The following is a 20922-nucleotide window of genomic DNA, read 5'->3' as shown; positions in this document are numbered from 1 at the left end:
AGGACGGCCAGCCGCCCAGTTAGCGCCGCTCACACTGACCGCCCTCTGTGCCCCTCACAATGACACCCACGTGGCCCCGCCTCCCTCCGGCCGTGGCCCCGCCTCCTCCTCGCCTCGGCCCCGCCTCCCCGCCGCCTCCTCACCTAGGCCCCGCCTCCTCCTCGCCTCGGCCCCGCCTCTCCGCCCTCTCCTCGCCTAGGCCCCGCCTCTCCTCACCTAGGCCCCACCTCCTCCCCCGAGGCCCCGCCTCCTTCCCGCCCAGCGTTTTCCGGCGCAGAGCCCGCCCTCCTCCCATGCGGAGCCGCGGCCGCCGGCGCCGCCCCCTCCGCGCCTCCGCGTGCCGCAGCCCGCGCCGCCCGACCCCGCCGCGCGCCTCCGCCGCCCCGCGCCGCCGCCGCGCTCGCTGGCTGGCCCGGTGCTGGCGTCCGGCTCCCGCCGCGAGAGAGGACAGTCAGGGCTGCCGCCACCCCTTCGGCCCGGGCCCGGGTCCCTGCCCCGCCCCGGGCCCCGGCCCCGGCCCCCCGCCCGCGCGGGCGATGAAGTGTCACTACGAGGCGCTGGGGGTGCGGCGCGACGCCAGCGAGGAGGAGCTCCGGAAGGCCTATCGGAAGCTGGCCCTGAAATGGCACCCGGGTAACTACTCCGCACCCGCCGCGTCCCGCCACCCGCGCCCCGTAACTCCCTTCGCCCGGGAAGCCGTGCCCGAGAGCCCGGTGCCCGGCCCGGTGGCCCCTGCGCGGTCCTCCCCACCGCTCGGTGGACGCCGCCCTCCACCCCAGGCTTCCCTCCAGCCCCCGGCACCCTGTCCCTTGCCAGGCGCCACCCCACCGGTGCCCACAGCCCCCGCATTGCCGCCGGATGGGGACAGACCACCTTCTGGGACTTCACCGGCTCCGCCCAGCGCCTGGCGGACCCCAGGGAGGCGGGAGGGGGAGGCGGGAGGTCCTCACCCGGTCCCGACCCAGCCGAGTCCCCTGCGACCCAGGTTCCTCCTGGCCCTGAACTTGATCCCGGAGGCCCTGCTCCTTCAGTGTAACGCATGGCTCCTGCCCTATTGAAACCAAGGCCGAGGCCCGGGGATCGCTCTCCCCTCGGGAAGTTTGAATGTTGACTCAGAAGTGTGCTTCATTGGAACGTTTTTCACGGGTGTAGTCCAGGCCTGGGTGACTGCTGTGTAGTCCTGTGTGGCCTCCCAGACTGGGGAACGAAGGCAGGAGGTGAATCTCAGCCTTGCCAGGTTGATCAGGGGCTTGCTTATTAGCACTGATCAATAAGCACGTTTCTGGTCTCCAGGATATGCAAGTCACCGCAGATTCTGAAACGCTGAGGCAGCGGCTTCAGTCTTGCTGGGAAAACATGCCTTACCCGCAGAAAAGAGTTAAATTCGGGGGCAAACAGAATAGCAGGACGGATGGAATCAGTAATGGGACTGATAGGGTAACTGGTAACGCCCCAGGAACTCAGGAGGAGAGGGAGTTTGCCCCAGGTCCTGAGGGGCTGTGAGGCTTCCCCTGGGCAGAGGAGCCTGGGTCCCAGAGGATGGAATTGGGAATGGTGGGGATGAGCACGTGGTGGACAAGAGTGGTCCAGTGGACAGCTTGACTGAAGTCTGAAAATATGGGCTGGCTTAGCCCGTTCGGCTCAGTGGGTAGAGACAGGAGTGGCCCCCGCCCTGCTGGCACATGCCGTCTTCGGGGTAACACTGAGAGGAGACAGGCGATGCCAGTCCGGTGAGATAAGGCCAGTATGAAGGCAAATAACAGGTGCCGGTGAGCACAGATACCCGACCTGGACTGGGTTTGTGAATTTGTGGGGTCGAGGGGCCTCCCCAGAATGGACATCTTCGAGGAGACCTAAAGCGGGCATGCAGAGAAGACAGGTGGAGGGGGCAAAGGAGAGCAAGCATGGCAGAGTCCAGGAAGGCCAGGGAGGTAGGGCCCGGTCTCGAAGGTGCGGTGGACTGGACCGGGGGTTGGATTTTAACCTAGGAGCATTGGGAAGCCAGGGAATGTTGGAAGCAGGGCCGAGAAGATAGGTTTGTGTCTTTCAAGGATCTCTCTGGCTGCAGTGGGGAGAGTAGGTTGGAGCAGGCAAGCCTGGAGGTCAAGGGGCATTGAAGTCCTCAGGATGGCCGCCAGGACCTGGGGATGGAAACCGAGCCAAGCGCCAGGATTCTCCGTGCATAAGCGCAGTGGTTGGGAGGTGCGTAGTCGGGAGGGGAAGGAGCGGGTGGCCAGTGGATCGCGAAGGAATACGAGTTTGTCTTCCGGTGAGTGAAGGAGCCGTGGCCAGGAGGGCGCCAGCTCTCGCCCAGACCTGCCCTGTGAAGGCTGTGGCTGAAGGAGTCTGAGAGGGAAGCAGGCAGCCTTCTCAGGGAGCCTGGCTTAAGAGTCATGATCCATGGAATTTTCCAGAAGGCACTGTATGAAGGCTTGGAAGGGAGTGGAAAAGAGCATAGTGGGTGAAGAGAAAAGCACAAAGAATAATGTGAGAATGCCTTTTAAACTTGGATGGCTGGGTTTGCAATACCTGTGGCTTTTGCACTTGGTGAGTAATACATCACGTGGGCTTTCCATTTTTTAAATTAGGGCTTTTAAACTTCTTGCTCTCATGCTTTTGGATCTCAGCTCAACCTTCTAGTCAGCCAGGTCAGGTATATTTAATGGAAATAAAAAGCCATATGACAGATTGAAAAAAATTATTTAAGAAAGACGCTTCAGTAAGAGATTAGATCTTATTTTCAGGTGGCACGTTAATGGGTTTTATGCATTCAAACGCTTTAGCTTTCTTGAAACTTCTTTGGGGGAGGAGAGAAGGGAGTGGGAAGAAGCAGGACAGCCAAGTACAGTGCTGATTAAAAGGTGAAGGAGAGCCACCCACCTGCCACTCCCAAGCAGTCACCTGTTTTGTTTGCTGCGCCTCTTTCTGCCATTCAGCTTCCATCTCAACTCTGCTTTTTACTTATCTGACAAGATTTTTATTAGTGATTTGATGAAGACGTGGAAATCGTGACTGTTTTTAGCTGGACTCTCACCTTCAAGGCATATCAGGATTGTGTTTAGCTGCAGGGGACAGGAAGCTGACTACAGTGGCTTTAATCTCACATATCAAGCAATCCAGAGGTGGCCCATCTTGGTAGCTCTGGCTGCTTGATGAAACGTTCAAAGACCTGCTCCATCCTCCTGACCATGTAGCTTGCGTCCTTGCACCAAGTGTAAGCATTGTAGCCTCAAAGAGATGTTTATTGCTTCAGATGGGCTTGCACTGTGGACATGGATTTAGACTTGCATTGTATTCTCACAAACAAGTAGACTACAGGGATGGGGATTTTTGTCCTCCTTTCAGTTCTAAGGGACCATGATCTATATATATAAAAGCCTAAGCGACCGTTAGGACCTGACGACTGGCCGGTAGCTATGACGTGTACTGACCACCAGGGGGCAGATACTCAATGCAGGAGCTGCCCCCTGGTGGTCAGTGCGCTCCCACAGCCAACCTCCCGAGGTCCCTCCCCCTGGCTGGTTGGCCCCTCAGGGCCCCAATCAGAACTGGGCGATATGGCCCCGATTGGCCCCAATCGCCGGCCAGGCTGAGGGACCCCACCTGTGTATGAGTTCGTGCACCGGGCCTCTAGTTTTAAAATAATATTGAAAGCTTTTTGTGTTAAAGCATCTTAGCAAAGAGAGCCATGGCCAATTGCTGCCTTGAGAACGTGTTGTCACTGTTAGTTGTTGAGCAGATGACCAACCACCTGAAGGACCTGAAGGACGTGGGATCCGTGCGATGGGACCCAAGAGGAGGAGGCAGGATGCCTTGCTCTGAGGCTGCCAGACCATTGTAGGGAATGCACATTTGTCATATTTTCCTCTAGCCTCTTAGACGGCAACTATGGAGCTGCAGCTTAAAGAACTGGTGTGCTCTACAGTGGATTCAAATATTTTACTTTCTGAGTGTATTATTTATGTATTGCTGGGTAACAAACCACCAGAAACTTAGGGCTGAAAACAACAAACGCTGCAAACATTCATCATGTGGACTCACAGCTTCTGAGGATCAGAGTCTGGGAACAGCTTAGCTGGGTGGTTTTGGCTCAGGGTTTCGTAAGAGGCTGTGTCTTCCCTGTCGGGGACACCTGTTTGCAAGCTCACTCACGTGGTGTTGGCAGGCCTCAGTCGCTTGCTGGCCATGGCCAGAGGCCTCCGTTCTCACCACGTGGCTTCTCCATCGGCCACCTGGGTGTCTCCATGCCATGGCAGCTGGCTGCTCCTGGAGTGAGCCCAGAGGGAGTGAGAGCCCACAGCTGAAACTGCTGTCTTTCATCAGAACATCTCAGAGTCACCACACCGTGCCATCCACCATGTCACTGCTCACGCCTGCTGCCTGCTGTTGGCCAGACACACCACCCCTGGGGACCGCACAGGGTGTGATGCCAGGAGGTGGGGGGTCTTGAGGGTCGTCTTGGAAGGTGGCTGCCATCTTGAGGCTAAGATGCTTTCTGAATTCCATGGTTAAGGAAACACAGCTAAGAGAAGAATAATTAGTATAGCTAAATAAAACTTTATTTTGGTATATGTTAATAAGGAAGAAAACCTTACAGGTTGTGAACAGAAAGTATAATCTAGCACTAACAGTTTTTCCTAACCAATTTTTTATATATATATAATACACACACACACACACACACACATATATTTCATTCCTCCTAAAAAGAAGGTGCTCACTGCTCAGGTTTTCCATTTGTGGACCCCACCGTGGGTGCTCAGGGTGAGTGCTGGGGAGGCACCCAGGCTTAGGGAAGCATGCACTTTCTACTCAGGTAGACACTTAGATTCTGATTATTAACCGTTGTCCAGAACCTCTGTGCTTTTCCCTAGTTTTCCATTGTTTTGCACATTCCTCATGTGGTTTCTGGCGTTGGTGATGGGTGAGGTCCCTTTTAGATGTTGTCCTCCTTTTTTGATGACTGAATTCCTGTGACTTTATTTTCACAGATAAAAATCTGGATAATGCCGCAGAAGCAGCTGAGCAGTTTAAGTTAATCCAAGCAGCGTATGACGTGCTGAGTGACCCTCAGGAGAGAGCGTGGTGAGCAGCACACTGTCCCTCTTGTCCTGTGCACTTTGCTGGGACGATGTCAGTAGAGGGTTTTTAAAAAGAATTTAAATCATTAATGGTTTTTGGTGTGTTCTGAGACTTCCGTCACCCACTCATATAAAATGCAATATTTGAGTAGGAGGGAACTTCCTACTCCAACTGTGGTTTTATAGCTCATGATGCAGAAAGCTTGGCAGTTAGATAGTTTTAACTTTGATACTTAGGAAGTGACTTCACATTACATGGGGTCTCTGGTGTATGACAATTAATTTTCTGATGTCAGACAAGGAAGCATGCTGACTTGTCTTTAAAAAACAGATACAGCCCTAACCGGTTTGGCTCAGTGGATAGAGCGTCGGCCTGCGGACTGAAGGGTCCCAGGTTTGATTCCGGTCAAGGGCATGTACCTTGGTTGCGGGCACATCCCCAGTGGGGGGTGTGCAGGAGGCAGCTAATCGATGTTTCTCTCTCATCGATGTTTCTAACTCTCTATCCCTCTCCCTTCCTCTCTGTAAAAAATCAGTAAAATATATTTAAAAAAAAAAATCTTTAAAAAGCAGATACAGCCCTGGCCAGGGTGGTCAGTAGGAAGCATCATCCTGATATACCAAGGTTGTGGGTTCGATCCCCGGTCAGGGCACATGCAGAAATAAACCAGTAAGTGCATCAATATGTGGGACAACAACTCTCTCTCTCTCTCTCTCATCATTTAAGATAAATAAAATGGGTGTGTTTTGTTTTTTAACACACACATACAGTGTTTTAATACAAGAATTGTAGTATTTCCCCTACAACTACACTCTATGAAATCGAGTTAAGCTTCTACATCTGTGACAGACACTTTTATTAACGAGGACCTGGTCATTGCATATCATTGCCGAACAGTTTCTGTGTTGGGCCTTTTTGCTGCAGCGGAATAGGTGTTGAGCCCTGTTACACCTGCAGGACCTGCTGCTCATGCACAGCGCGGGTGGTGCGCATGCTGTGTGCCTGTCCTCGGTGTCAGTGTGCCCACGGCTGGCCTCCAGAGAGAAAGGCTGTAAAGGAGGTTCTTACAAAATTGCCTTTTGTATGGAAATCACAGAGAGAGGCCTAATTTTTTCTCCTCCCCTGCCTGTTCCCTCTGCTGCTGTGTGCAGGCGGGACTGCACTCTGAGTCCTTCCGGTGCTTGGACCTGGCTTTGAAGTCTAGCTTTGCTGCTTACAGGCTTTATGATTGTGGACAACACGCTGTTTAATGTCACTGAGCCTCAGCTTCCTGTTGTAGCAAACTTTACAGAGTCCTCCTGTGGGTCATTGCATTGTTTACAGAGACATAGCAGGAGTGACTGGTTCACGCTGCTCAATTCTCAGATCCCGCATGTGGAAGTAGTCTGTGGACGAGATTTTGTCCACCCGCCCTGCCCAGTAATGTTCTTTCCTGGGACCGTGCAGCCACCTGCGGGGAGTGGCATGGAAATTCCCTGACACGTGAAAGTCCCTTGTTCCCATGGGCTAGTGCTGTATATGCCTGTGATGGGCTAGTCAGAGGTTGTTTTTTTTTTTAAATATATTTTTTATTGATTTTTTACAGAGAGGAAGGGATAGAGAGTTAGAGATATCGATGAGAAAGAAACATCGATCAGCTGCCTCCTGCACACTCCCCACTGGGGATGTGCCCGCAACCAAGGTACAGGCCCTTGACCGGAATCGAACCTGGGACTCTTCAGTCTGCAGGCCAACGCTCTATCCACTGAGCCACACCAGTTAGGGCCTAGTCAGAGTTTTAATCAGCAGTTTTACGATAGATTGTCTTCTCATGTTGAAATTTTTGGTTGTGGGTTGGACACATTAAAATGGACTGCAATAGTGTTCTGGCTGTTTCTGAGCAAGAAGTCCTTTTGAATTCTTAGGTATTTCGCCTTCCCTGACACTGCTCATTTCTTCGTCTGCTCAGGTATGATAATCATAGAGAGGCTCTGCTCAAAGGTGGGCTTGATGGGGAATATCAAGATGACAGCTTAGACTTGCTTCACTTTTTCACCGTTACCTGTTACTCTGGCTATGGAGATGATGAAAAGGTAAGGCGTGGACTCCCTTATCATTTCGTACCAAGCACTTAAGTAAGACCCTCAAATACAGAGAATTCTATAATAGAAAATGAAACTGTTCATTCTGAAAACGCAAAAAAACCACCATTGCCTTCTTATTTAAAGTATCCGCATATTAAAAACCTCCAATTGGAAGGTAAATGTACTTACATGGACAGAGTTTGGGGTTGTAATTCTTCAACAGGAAAGTTTTTCATGTTGCATTTTAAAATCTCATTCTGTGATTAGACTATAAAGAGTTAGGAATTTGCGTTTCTGTTGCCTGTCTCAGGGCTTTTACGCGGTGTATCGAAACGTGTTTGAAATGATTGCGAAGGAAGAGCTGGAATCCATGCTGGAAGAGGATGCTGAGGACTTCCCGACCTTTGGAGACTCCCAGAGCGACTATGATACGGTGAGGGTCGTGCACGGCTGTTGTACACTTAGCGTGGATCAGTGTGTCTCGCTATCCTGGTTCTTTATTTTTAAAAATGGGTTATAGTTCTCGCTCCTCTCCTGTGACTTTCTTCCTTTCTCTTCCCACTAGCCTTCCCTTTTTTTACTTTTCCCTTCTAATTGACTGTGGTTTCATTGCTGGGGTGATATCCAGCATCTAGAAGGGTTCAGGAATCTGGAGAAAGGCTGTGAGTAAATTAATAAAGAGGCTAGACATGAAATATAAATTTGGAAGGCATTTTGGGGAACCAGAGGAGAGCTTAGCTTCAATAACCAAGTTCTCTCTTTCTCCGGACCCAGGGCTCTTTTTATTCCCTCATTTTGCCCTATAGCAAAGTAGATATACATATCAAAGGCAAGGTTTAGTATACAGTAGGCATGGCCAGGTTGGGGAAATGCCCTGGCTGTTCAGCTGTTTGGCCAGCAGGAGGCAATAACATGCAGATTAAAACGCCCTCAGCAGTAATATATGCAGATCTTCAGGATTGGGGAAATCTTTCAGCCATTCCAGTGGGCAGCAATATGTATTTGGGGAAATCTTTCAGCCCTGCTGGAGCTTCAGGGCTCACCAACCTTTTGATGAACTTCTTGCATTTATTAAGACAGGCTGGAATTAGCCTCCAGCACCCCATCCCGTCCATTTCCTCATTAAATTCACATTGACTAGTGATTCATTTTGTTAAAGCCTTAAGAGGACTGTCTTCTTTGATTAATAGTAATGTTTTAAATACGAGGGACCAAAGATGTTTTGCATCCTAACATTGCTGCCTCACTAAAACAAGTGTAGTCAATAGAAACGAGCATTTTGCCTGTTTTCTTATCGCCAGGTAGTCCACCCTTTCTACGCTTACTGGCAGAGTTTCTGCACCCAGAAGAACTTCGCTTGGAAAGAGGAATATGATACCCGACAGGCTTCCAACCGCTGGGAGAAGCGCGCCATGGAGAAAGAAAACAAAAAGACTCGCGATAAGGCAAGGAAGGAGAAGAACGAGCTTGTCCGGCAGCTGGTGGCTTTCATCCGGAAAAGGGACAAAAGGGTGCAGGCGCATCGCCGGCTGGTGGAGGAGCAGAACGCCGAGAAGGCCCGGAAAGCCGAGGAGATGCGGCGGCAGCAGAAGCTGAGGCAGGCCAGGTCCGTGGCGGGGACTGGGCCCGGGAAACAGCAGAGACACCTGCCAGGTGCCTCCACGCCGGGTTGAGTCGTCTTGGCTTCACCTGTTAAAAATCCTGACATCGTACAGTGGTTTTTCATCCGTGGAGAAAGTTTTTGGATTGGATGTGTCCTCCCGAGGCCCTTGACCCCTGAGGTCCTTCGGGACGCTCGGGAAAGTTATAGTGCCTGAGGCGCCCGAGCTCTCACTGCACGACGCTCAGGGCTCTTCTCCAGCAGTTCTGGAAGCAAGTGCTGGTTGGTGTCCTCGTTCCTTTGCGGGTGCGAGCAGACCGGCCCCGGTCACGGCCGTGAATCGCACAGGCGGGGATGGGACCCAGGGGGTCAGCCCGGGCCCTTGCTTTTAACCGCCACCCAGGACAGCTCTTAGTCAGTGTACTCGCAGCTGTCTAGGTCACGCTAGTGCCTGTAGAGTGTCGTTGTCTTTGAGTTACCGTAAAAGCATTGTGTCCAGAGCATTACAGCATTCTTTAAAACACGACTTCTTAAAAATGCTTCCTGCCCCACCCCTCACCTTTTGAAAATTAGCACTTCACTTAACACGTACAACTTAACATCACTTCAAACCATTTAGTAAGTTGCTAAGAGTTACATGTTTCAAAACCCATTATCTAGCCAAGCCATGAAAATCAGCCAGGGCAGCGAACAGATTGACAGTGACTTTGCCCTCTAAGTGCAGGTGTGGAGTTGGTGAGCGCTGGCAGCGTTGGGGGGGGGGGGGGTGCTCTCTGGGGGGGACCCGGAGCCTGAGGAGTGGGGCGCGCAGAGCGGAGACGGTGCTGTTTGTGTCTAGACTGGCCGAGCAGTACAAGGAGCAGAGCTGGATGACGATGGCCGACCTGGAGAAGGAGCTCCGGGAGATGGAGGCGCGGTACGAGAAGGAGTTTGGAGACGGCTCAGAGGAGGACGAAGGGGAGGAGCACGAGCTCAGAGACGGACAGGACGGTAACTGCACTCAGTGGGACTCTGGGAGGTCACGTTTCTGCGCAGGGCGCGCTCAGGCGCTCACGGGCCAGGGAAGGGTAAGAGCGGATGGGAGCGTGGAGGGAGGAGGACCTGGGCCCGCCCGTGCCAGCAGCTGTGCCCGCGTTTCCACGTCTGTGGTTTAAGTGAAGCTGGGACTCTGGACTTTATGGGACAGCTCCCAGTTTCTCAGTGGGACAGACGGTTAACGTGAGACACAGTCCTGTATGGACCAAGGAAAGGCCGTCTATTGAAGCAGGCTAATGCTGGTAATTGGATTAACAAACTCTTTTCTGACCACGTTTTAAACAGTTTGTGCTTCTGGCCGTATACATCTATCTATAATAATAAAAGCGTAATATGCTAATTAGACCGGACATCCTTCTGGACGACCTTCCGGATGAAGCCGGGGCTGTGAGGGAAGCCCGGGTTCCGGGTGCCAGGGGGAAGCCCAGGTGCCAGAGGGAAGCTGGTGCCGGCAGCGGGGGAAGGAAGGCCTACTCTTGCACGAATTTCGTGCATCAGGCCTCTAGTATGTTGATAAATAAGTGGACATACTACAGGTGTGCCGTGACCGCTGACTGGTTATTTTAAAAAATGCAGTTAAGTAGTAGGTCACGTTTTCATAGCAGCTCTTTCCAGAAAAGCGGATGTTGTGTAGGAGCCTGTGTGGTGCGTATAGATCCTTCCTCTCGTTTCTGACTTCGTAGAAGGCGCTCGGTGCACTGAAATACCTACAGATGTGCTTTTCAGACTAACAAACCAAGTGATAAAATGACAGACTTTCAATTATTCAAAATGACTAGGAAATGGAATGTTTTATTAATGAATAAGACGTAAATGTGAAAATGTTTGGAAAATTATAAAGCAGTCTACAAATGTGAGGTGGTGTAATTATGTAGCGTTAAGTAATTTATAACATGCTTTCACATACATGATTTTGCTGCTTGATCCTCCCACAATAGCCCTTAAATGTAGGTTTTGCTCATAGAATTGACTTTATTTTCCTGATGAAGAAACTAAGACTCTGAGAAGCTATGGCATATGCCTGGGAGCATATGATCATTTTAAATCCAGATTTTGGCTTCATATCCAGCATTTTTTTATTAACTATTTGATTAATCAAAGTTTATTTCATGTATATGATATATTGAAAGTGTACACATAATTAGACAGTAATACCGTATACTGAACTTTGGATGTATTCTGATCATTTATGATTTTAATGAGACTGTCCTTCAAAACCATATTAACATCACTTTTAATATTATTTCCTATAAAGATAGAACATAGTTTTGTGCAAAGACTTCATTGCACTTTTTAATTGCTTAGATTTTTGGACTGTATTGATAGTAATTATTCCAGTGTAATAAATCTTCAAGCTTATAAAAAATAATCTGTAAAGACAATGTTAAACTTTACATGTAATATGCTATTTTATGACTTGTCTAATAATGACAGAATGTTGTAAGCTAAGTTTATTTAAGCATTTAAGAATAGATTACAGTTATATAAATGTGTTTGTACCAAATCTTGCTCAAGAGGTAAATTAAAAACACCTCATTGAAAAAATTGCTTTGTGGTAGAACTACGGACATTTGATTTTCTGAACCTTTGCTCACTCCCAGGGATGTGAGAATTTTTTGTCTTTTGAGTAGACTTATAAAAAGAAATAGAAAGTTAAAGGGATTTTTTCATCTCTTATAATTTAGTGTTGCTTTTAAAGGGTGAGCTCGAATCCTTTAACGTCATTGTTTGTCTTGGTAAGGAAGTAAACGTTTTGTTAGCATGTTCTAGTGGGACAGGCTTTTGTTAGCGTGTTCTAGTGGGACAGGCTTCTCACTGCGGCCTCCTTCCTGCAGGGAAGGACAGCGACGAGGCCGATGGCGTGGAGCTTTATGAGGGACTGTACTGCCCAGCGTGTGACAAATCTTTCAAGACGGAAAAGGCGTAAGTTTAAGGTCTTTGAACTCACCCTTTCTTTTGAGGCAAGTGTAACGCTTTGCAAGTCCAGAAAGAAAAGAAAATGCTGCTGGTAGTAGCTCCCTAGTCCACACGGCCGTCCTGGGAGAAGATGGTTTGTACCAGCGGGTCAGCCTGTGGACTGATCTGTCATGCCAGCATTCCTGTGGGCAGCTGCTTGTAAACATGTACGCGGTCTTCAGAAAGAAATGTTGCTCTTTTTGGCAAAGAAGGTGTAGTCATATGGGCAAAGAGGCTACACCAAAGCTCGCCATCTCTCTCTGTTGGTAGCAGACTCCCTTCCAGCCATCGCTCCCATCCAGGCCATCGCGGCCACCGGGAGCTTTACCGGGTCCTGCTAGGGGACATTGCTGACGGCGGGGGGGAAGGCTTTATTATTATTTTTTTGGTTCCTTGATCTCTTTTTTATTATTATTTATTATTATTATGTCTAAAGTTTTACATATGTCTCCTTTTTCCCCAATTGACCCCCCTCCTCCCAGCCATTCCCACCCCGGGCAAGCCCCCACCGCCCCAGTGTCTGTGTCCATGGGTTATGCTAATATGCATGCACACAAGTCCTTTGGTTGCTCTCTTACCCCCCCCCCCCCCCCCATTTGTCTCTAGATGGATCTATTCTTGTTCATCAAATGATGTTGATCATTATAGCCCACATATGCGTGAGATCATGTGATATTTATCTTTCTCCGCCTGCTTATTTCGCTTAGCATAATATAGGTACTGCACCTGAGGGAAAAAGAGCGAGGGGGCGGGGAAAAGCACAGGCCTGCTCCCAGGAGGGCGGGCACGGAGGCCTTGATCTTCCAGGAACGAGGGGGACAGAAGTATTAAAATGGGTACTGGTGTAAAGAGAGTAACGAATGCGGGGGAAATGTAGAGTCAGCAAGGGAAAAAGCAGCAAAATACGTGCAGAAAAGGAAAAGCGGACCAAAGGATGAAAATGAGGATGTGGGAGTCAGAAGGTCTTTCTGGATGAGCCTGCGGGGAAGTCATGGAGCAGAGAGGAATGGGCGAGGTGGAGACGGTAGAAGCAAGCAGGCACCGGCAGCAGGGAGGCGGTCTTAAGAAGCCTTGTTTCTTTGGGAGGAACAGCACACTTACTGACCAGTTGCCAGGACAGGGCCCTCCGCTCACCCGTTGCTCAGGCTTCCCCATCGGCGTGTGCTTGCTCTCGCTGTGCACGGTTCTGAGTACGTGCCATGTGCAGTGCTCCTGAGCCCGTCCTCTCAGTCAGTGCAGTGACCAGCTGGAGGAAGAGGAGGCCACTGACGGCACTTGGCCATTTCCTGCCGTTCCACCGTTGTCCGGTGGTCCTCAGTGTCCTGTATGGCATCTTGCCCACTTCGATCTGGGATCTGGTCGAGGGCATGTACTGCGTTCCATATGTCACATCATCGTCGCCGTGTGGCTTTCTGCTGTAAACCAGAGCCTCACTCCCCGTGGACCTGTCTGCTGTCAGTCTGCGTTCAGGGGTTTTCAGGGTTTTAAGATTCCTTATTGCCCTTTTCGGGCTCCAGTTTCCCCAGCAGCCGTCAGTGAGCGTCCCTCCAACCTGCTCCTGTGTCCTTGACGTGCCCCAGTCATTTTTGAGCACTTCCTTCTGGCATGAAATGTTGCAATTTCTCCGAGGAACCTTGATCTGCAGGAGATATTAGTGGGAAGGAGAGCAGCAACCGAAACAAGCAGATGAAAATTTGAACAGAGGAGAGGACTTTGACAGAGACACAAGTTTCCTGCTTTCTGGTGTATCTGCTCTCACGGCCTAAGTGCTGCCAACTCTCTGTTGGGTAGTGTTACTTAGTGGTCCTGGGGCACAGGGTTTTACAGGGGTACATGTGTCTGAACTCACTTTTAGGGGGTGGGAGTGACAAGTGGGGCGCCTCTAGAGAAGGTGAAAGGCAGCTGCTGAAAAAAGCAGGAGGAGGTCAACTCTTCTACGTCAAGGCCTCACATCACCGTCTCTCCAATCCAGGTGCCTCCTTTTAAAGTTACAGTCGGTTTTGTAATTTCCCAGTCATCGCTCCAGGCCCGTAGCAAATAGTGATTAAGAGGAAATAGAGGAGAAGGCTTGAATTTTAAGAATTAGAAAATAAATAGAGAATTTGAGGGGAAAAAGGGAGAACATACGAAGGGACAGAAGGAGGGGGATTCTGGGTGCGGGAAAGAGGACGGGTGCAGGTGCCCAGGGCCCGGAGGTCTAGGAAGACAGTGCTCTCTCTCCATGGTCACTGGGCTCTGCCTGGTTCATCAGAAAGGGGTACGTTAACCGGGTCGCACCCCAGCCACACTGGGCACATCTGGCGTAGGCCTGTCGCAGTTACTCAGTCGCGTTGTCCTTGCAGCATGCGGAATCACGAAAAATCCAAGCGGCATCGAGAGATGGTGGCCTTGCTGAAACAGCAGCTGGAGAAGGAGGAAGAAAGCTTTTCAGGGTCTCAGACGGATGAAAATCTGTGGAATGCCAATTCTGAGGAAGAGGCGGAGGACGCACCCAAACCAAAGTACTTGCAGAGATTTCCTAGGCGTGCTGTCACCCTGAGCTTCCCGTGGGGCTCTCCGCCCCCAGACGTCACTGTTATGCTCCTATTTTCTGCATGTCCTCTGGTGAAGGGAACTTTATAGTATTGAAGTGGGTAAAGACCGATGTCAAATATAATTCTACACACTATATCATGACTACATTTAAAAGCAGCCTTATACCTACGTCATTGATAGGCTCATTACTGTCAGTTGAGCCACTTACAATATTCTAAAATAATGTGAACATTTTCTTTTCCTTTTAATGCTTTATGATATTTATAATTTTAATTTTTTTACTTCTCTCTGTATCACTAGTATTTCATTGTTTTTCTTTTTATTTTGTAAGTCTTTATAGAATCAAGTATCTGACATTTTGATTTATATTTGCTCTTAGGCTTTCTAAGAAACAGAAGAAAAAGAAACAGAAACCAGCACAGGTATGTTAAAGAGTCTCGTTAACATTAAATAGCAAATAGAGAGCTGGCATGCTCTTGTTCAGTATCATCTGTATTAAGGAGAGGGACTTTTGCTCTAATTTCATGTCAGTTGTAAAACGATTAAAAGGAGTTGAAGATGTTTTCTTTTTTAAGCTGCCGTTATGTGTATGCAGCTAATTGTTTAGTGACTGTTGTCAGGGTGTGTTAAACTTTTGCATGTGGAATTCTCCTAATACTTATTAGCTGAGTGACCATATTTAAAAAATATCTGGACATGTGACACCTGGGATTTCTCATTTTGTTCTGTTGACAACATAATGAAAATCTTACAGAGGAAACATTTGGTTAGAAACTCGCAATGGTTGTGGTTATTGAAAGAATGTTGACTTACTCAGAAATTTAAGTAATTGAAATACTGGGGTTCTCTCTTGGGATCTGTGGGGGATTGGTTCCAGGACTCCCCAGATACCAAAATCCATGGATGCTCAAGCCCCTTAAATATAGAATGGCATAAAGAGAACGGTGAAATATCAGAGAGGGAGAGATTCATGTTTTAAGATTATCTGCCTCTTTTTATTGCCTGAAGATATACTCTAACTAGGGGGCATGGGACATTATCATTATTTATTGTAACTATTAGGCCGCATAACATAAGAAGCCAGTATTATTATAGTATTTATCTTGTAATGCACACGTGTTTATAACCTAGAGTTACGATGATAATTTCAATGAAAATGGAACAGGAGAAGGAGTAAAAGTTGACCCAGAAGATACCAACTTAAAACAAGACAGTGCCAAAGAATTAGAAGTTGGTCCCCAAGAGAGTGTCCGTGTCACAGAGGCTGGTCAGCTGTGTGAGGACCCGAAAAGTGAAGCCATCAGGTAGGCCGAAGTGCATGTGGTTGTCTACATCCTTAACACTGGTGGAGAGGGTATCTTTTCACACGTCAAATAGAAGCTTCTTCTCCATGACGGTGGGCTGCAGTGGATGTAGCGGTCAGTGTGTATATATCCAGACACTGTATACAGATGAAGGGCGTTGGAGAGAATGCCAGAGGACGCACTCACAGACATTTCCGCCATGGCCGAAAGCAGGAAGCGGCCACTCTGATCCAGTTTTGTTCCCTTATCCCGCTGAGGTTCGTATTTATTCCTGGGTCAGTCTTCCCCGACCTACAAGCTACTGACGAGGCTGTGCCCCACTCAGCTGGAGCATCACCCCCGGAATCCGCGGCTGTGACAGTTGCTCTCTGTTCAGGACTTGGTCCACCTGACTTCACTGCTGAGGAGTGTCAGGGTCAGGGTGTAAATACACACTCACTCACACAGTCTCTCACACTCACACACACACAGAGTCTCCCACTCTTATACACACACACTCACACACACACACACACTCACACACTCTTAGTCCCTTACACACACAGTCTCACACTCACACACTCTCACATACTCTCACACTCCCTCACACAAACATACACACACATTCTCATACACACACTCACATACCCACACACTCAACTCTCTCACACACATACACTCACACAGTCTCACAGTCTCACACACTCACATACACCATCTCACACACACACACACAGTCACACATACGCAGAGTCCTTACACACAGTCACATACACATACTCCTGGGTGTCCATTGCCTTTCTGGGGGCTCCTCTGATGCTGGTAACCTAGTGAGAAGTTCATTAAAAAACCTGCATGCAAATAAAGTACTTTTTAAAGAAATAAAACTCCTTGATTTGAGCTTCAGGGATCAGCTGCCATCTTTCATAACATGATAAATTGTTCTCTAGGAATGTTGTCCGAAGTGCTCCTGGATATATTTGTGGCATATCTATGATGATACTTAGTAAATTACTAACTTTTCATCTGTAGCCTTTGTGCCATTATGTCCTTTCTTGATGCTTTCCAAGCTGGCTGAGTCCTGCAGAATGTTGTGTCACACCCTAATCAGCATCTTCCACTTGTGCAGTATCCTCAGCGCCATTGCGGGCTTGGTTCCTGGCCACCACAGTAAAGCCCGTTGTAACCTTTTTGCTGGTGGAGGGTCTTAACTTCAATTTGTAAAAACACAACACCTGTGAAGCGCAATAAACTGGTGTGTGCCTGTGTAGGCCTTTTAACTTAATACGGACTCCTGGTTTCTGCTTGAAGAAGAGCAGGGCAGCATTGTCAGAGCTTATCCCTTGTAACCCAGGCCGTCTCTTCTGTGTAGTTGCACTCGGATTTTACCCTGAGAATGTGGTTAGCACACATGAGGGGGCTATGAGATGACTGGGGAAAGTTACCATTCATCTGGAAGACGGGGAAGAGGACAGCTGCGGGGTTAAGTGGACCAGGAGTGGACGGGCGGCCTGGCTGGCAGCTTCTGGGTGAAAGAGTCCAGCGGGAACCCACCAGTCGGCAGAGAGGACATGGTCTTTTAGTGAAAGGGAATTCTCTCCGTTGAACAAATGTAATTTTACGAAAAGTGCATGACAGTGTCTCTGTTTTTCTCGTTTCACTTCATTGAGACATTTGGGATGTTTGTCCCAGACGGGATCAGGTCCGAGAAGGAGTGCTTGTGGGAACCGCACTTAATTCCGACCATCTGTGAGGAGTACGGGCGGGCTGTGATGGTGGTTTGCTTCAACAAATGGAGTATTAAGTGCTTTGCTTTTTAATGAAAACACAGTATGAAAATTTAGAGAATTTGACAGGTCTCGTTTTAGCTTATATTTCAACCATTTTAGGTAAATTTCTTAATTTTTGTGACAAATCTGATCTAAAATGTGATCTCTAAAGTTGCTCTTTAAAGCTGTTTATTTGAAATGTGAAAATTAATTTACATGATCATTAAAATGAATGAATTAGCCATTAAAGTGCATGTCGTTCATTTGAATCTTCTTGGGAGCAAAATGACAATTATTGGATTATGCTGAATTCTTTCATTTATTTGCCAGTGTTCCTAAACCCAGAGGAAAGAAAGCCAAAGATACGAAGAAATCTGTCAGAGTGCCTGCTGAGCCGCAGACCCTGGTAGGCCACAGTCTGTCTGTGTTTAAGTCTGTACAGAGTTTAAGCACCGTAGTCCAAATTCTTAGTTCCATTTCCAAAGGTGTGAGTGTGTTCGGTGAGCCCTCTGCACCTGCTCGTAGGTGTGGATCTGTCAGCACTTTTCTGGACAAATGTAGAATTTATACATGTACCCCTCTCATCGCTTCCTTTAAAGTGGTAAGAAGCAGATGGGAAATACCAGCTGGTGTGACCAGTTCCTGTTCTGTTTCTGCTACTCTGGACTCTAACGCCTTGGTCTAGTCCGAGGGGGCACGCTATTGCATGTCTCAGGCCCCGTAAGGTTGAGGATGGTGTTGGTTAATGGGACTTAACTTTTAGGAACAGCTGCCCCTGTTGAGCCTGTCTTGGTAGCTGTCCGTTTTGTTAAAAGATCTTTATTTTGCGATGGTTTGATATTTAATCTGGACATGGAAACATACTGCTCTCAGATAACATTTGCTTTTATTTTTGTTTTTCCCCCTCTCAGAGTGACGTTCTGATCAGCTGTACCACCTGCCACAGCGAGTTTCCATCCCGGAATAAACTGTTTGACCATCTAAAGGCCACGGGGCACGCAAGAGCGCCCTCGTCATCTTCTTTAAATGGCATAACAAGTAGTCGAAGCAAGAAAGACAAACGCAAAAACAGATAGGCATTCTGTCAACGCCTTTTCTTTTTGATTGTCTCTAGATTTTGAAACCAAAAACTGAACTGAAATCACCTAAAGAGTTAAAGTTTCAGTGATCTGCAATTTATTGCATTGTGAAGATTATTTTTTATCTTGTAAAAACATTTTTCTGTTTAATATATATATTTTTAAACATTTCATTAGTGATTGAATTCTACTTTGCCATCTGAATGGACTTGAATATTTCAAAACAGGTAAATATTGTAAAGTGTGTATTCTTGGTTTCTGCTGGCTCGTGGACAGAAATGTACAGGGAGAATTAAATTATTTTAACACATACAAATGCACCGCTGTTTTATTTTGTGAATTTCTCCTTAAGTGTTTTTATGTGATTTAATGCTTTTGTCAGTGATTCCAGATTGTTTTAAAATTGCCATAGGTTTATTTTTCCACCTGATACCATGACTCTGGTTCTAATTTTAAAATTATTTCTAAAGAACCTATTGTTGATTACTATGTATTTTCCCCCTCAAGGACAATGAAAGATAGAGACTATGTGAACATATATGGTTGTGTTTCAAGAATAATGTCTCTCTAAGGTATGACTATGTTGATTCGATTTGAGATTTTACTGGTAATTATCAACATGCAGCCTGGCTTCTCGCTTTGATTTGAATTGCGGAGGTGGAAGCTAGTTAATTCATACGGCGCTTTCTCCTCAGGCGCAGTGACAGCTGGAAAGTGTGTTGGGTCAGCGTAGCAGATGGTGCAGAATTTATACTGATACATTAACAAGGGATATTCTGCCGAGCTTTTTCATCACTATTTTCAGAAATGTTTTATTTTGTTTTTTTACTTCATTCAATGGAGAAAAATGTTTTTAATGAAAGATTTTTGAAGAAAGTTGATATTTATGCCTTCTATTCTGTAGCAAAGATGAATATTAAATCCAAAGAGATAGTGGAGAGTCATAACAAGTGAGTGTGGTCAAACATGTCCAGTGATGAGTCGGTTTTGGGATGGATTAAATAGGCAGCTCTTTTCATTGGTCTTGAAAGTATCTTCCAACTCCTCACCAGCTTGAAATAATGTTCCCCGGTCAGTGGAGAGCGAGCCCCTGATGCCGAGGTTTTCTGAAAGCCTCGGGGGTGGTGCTGATGTGGCGCATCTGTGCTGGACTTGGATCCGTGCTTCATTCCTTAACCTTTCATTTTTGTCTATTTCACTTAGAGGGAGAGATATTTCTTTACCTTCCTCCCCTTCTGTGTCTGTCTAACGTCTATCACTACTTCCTCCTAGTTGTTTTTCCCCCTCTTTCTTGCTCTCTTCATGGGAAATACTGGTCATTTTTCTATCTTTGGTCTCTCTCTCCCAGGCTCCATCTGAACACTCCACCTTCCTCTAACTTGAACTCGATGAATTGCCTGTAGTTACAAAATAGGAATATTAATGCACAGGTAGGCATGTTAGTCACATGTTATTATGCAGTAAGAAGTAGGACATCATCTTGAAAGGCATTGAATGTCCCGCAAATGCCGCCCTCTAGACCTCCCTGGCTTGCCCTCTGCCGGCCATGCAGGCATTTAATTGTTTCCGCCCCATGTGAGGATTGCCTGTAGTTGCCACTTTTATTCTGATGGACAAAAGTCAGCCATGATTTCTAAGGGATCTTCATCAGCTGTGATTGGACGTTAGATCTCATTGCTGATCCTGGGTGCATGACACCGCAAAATCAGTTCACTTCCCAGCTCTTCATTCTCCTCGTTTCTGACACAGTTCTCACCGTAACTGTTGTCCCCATTGACCATGCAGGATTATTCTGAAGGTCAAATCACACATAGAAGTGCTTTTTAAATACAAAAGCTTTCCACAAAATGGTGATTTGAAATGAGTTAAATCTTTTTCAGTTAAAATATTTGTAGACAGAAGTGAACATGTTGAATTAAATGTGCATTAAGTTTTATAGGAATTTCCTTCCTAATACACTTTTGAAAAGGAAAAACAAACATATTATGTCAAGGGTAAAATATTATTTTTGGTGAATCATAGACATTTGATTTCATTTGAGGCAAAACAGAATATTCTAAAATACATAAGCGCATGTTTTACATTGAGCTCATTAAAGGGGAAATCCCATTTTCTCTCCATAATCCATTAAGGGTGCCACAACTGGGGTTCTCTGAAGCCCAGTGAGACTCTCTATTTCAACATAGAAGCAGTATCATTAGGAAAAGTACAACACCACAGGAAAAGAGGACTCAATCAAAATGAAAAGTCCTGTAGAGCAATAGGCTCCGTAAGTAAAAAGACGGGCCGGGACGGGGAGAAATGTTTGCAGTACATGTAACTGACGAAGGATTAGGGTCCAGGATACATTAAAACACAGGCACCTCCTACAAACCAGCGACCGAAGGACAGCACGTGTTCATGCAGCACTTCACAGACCTGGTCCCAAGACCCATCTATGCTCTTAGGTTTGAGCACCCCAAAGGGTTCCTGTGTGGTAGGTTATTGGTACCCTATTGGTATTTACTCATTAAAACTAAA

General features: G+C 47.5%; 1 protein-coding gene across 1 annotated transcript; it reads left to right on the top strand.

Moving 5' to 3' along the window:
* Window positions 1-319: 319 nt before the first annotated feature.
* DNAJC21 (DnaJ heat shock protein family (Hsp40) member C21) lies at window positions 320-19007 on the top strand. The gene is made up of 12 exons (XM_079788050.1): window positions 320-633; window positions 4992-5085; window positions 7031-7154; window positions 7456-7578; window positions 8447-8751; window positions 9584-9735; window positions 11616-11703; window positions 14079-14237; window positions 14651-14693; window positions 15403-15575; window positions 17654-17729; window positions 18235-19007. Exons 1-12 carry the CDS (start codon window positions 537-539, stop codon window positions 18397-18399), a joined length of 1599 nt encoding a protein of 532 aa, XP_079644176.1. The 5' UTR covers window positions 320-536; the 3' UTR covers window positions 18400-19007.
* Window positions 19008-20922: the final 1915 nt, after the last annotated feature.

The sequence above is a fragment of the Cnephaeus nilssonii genome, assembly GCF_951640355.1.
Source record: "Cnephaeus nilssonii genome assembly, chromosome: 2".
Lineage (NCBI taxonomy): Eukaryota > Metazoa > Chordata > Mammalia > Chiroptera > Vespertilionidae > Cnephaeus > Cnephaeus nilssonii.
The sequence above is the reverse complement of the archived record's forward strand: the minus strand, read 5'-3'. Positions and strand labels throughout refer to the sequence as shown.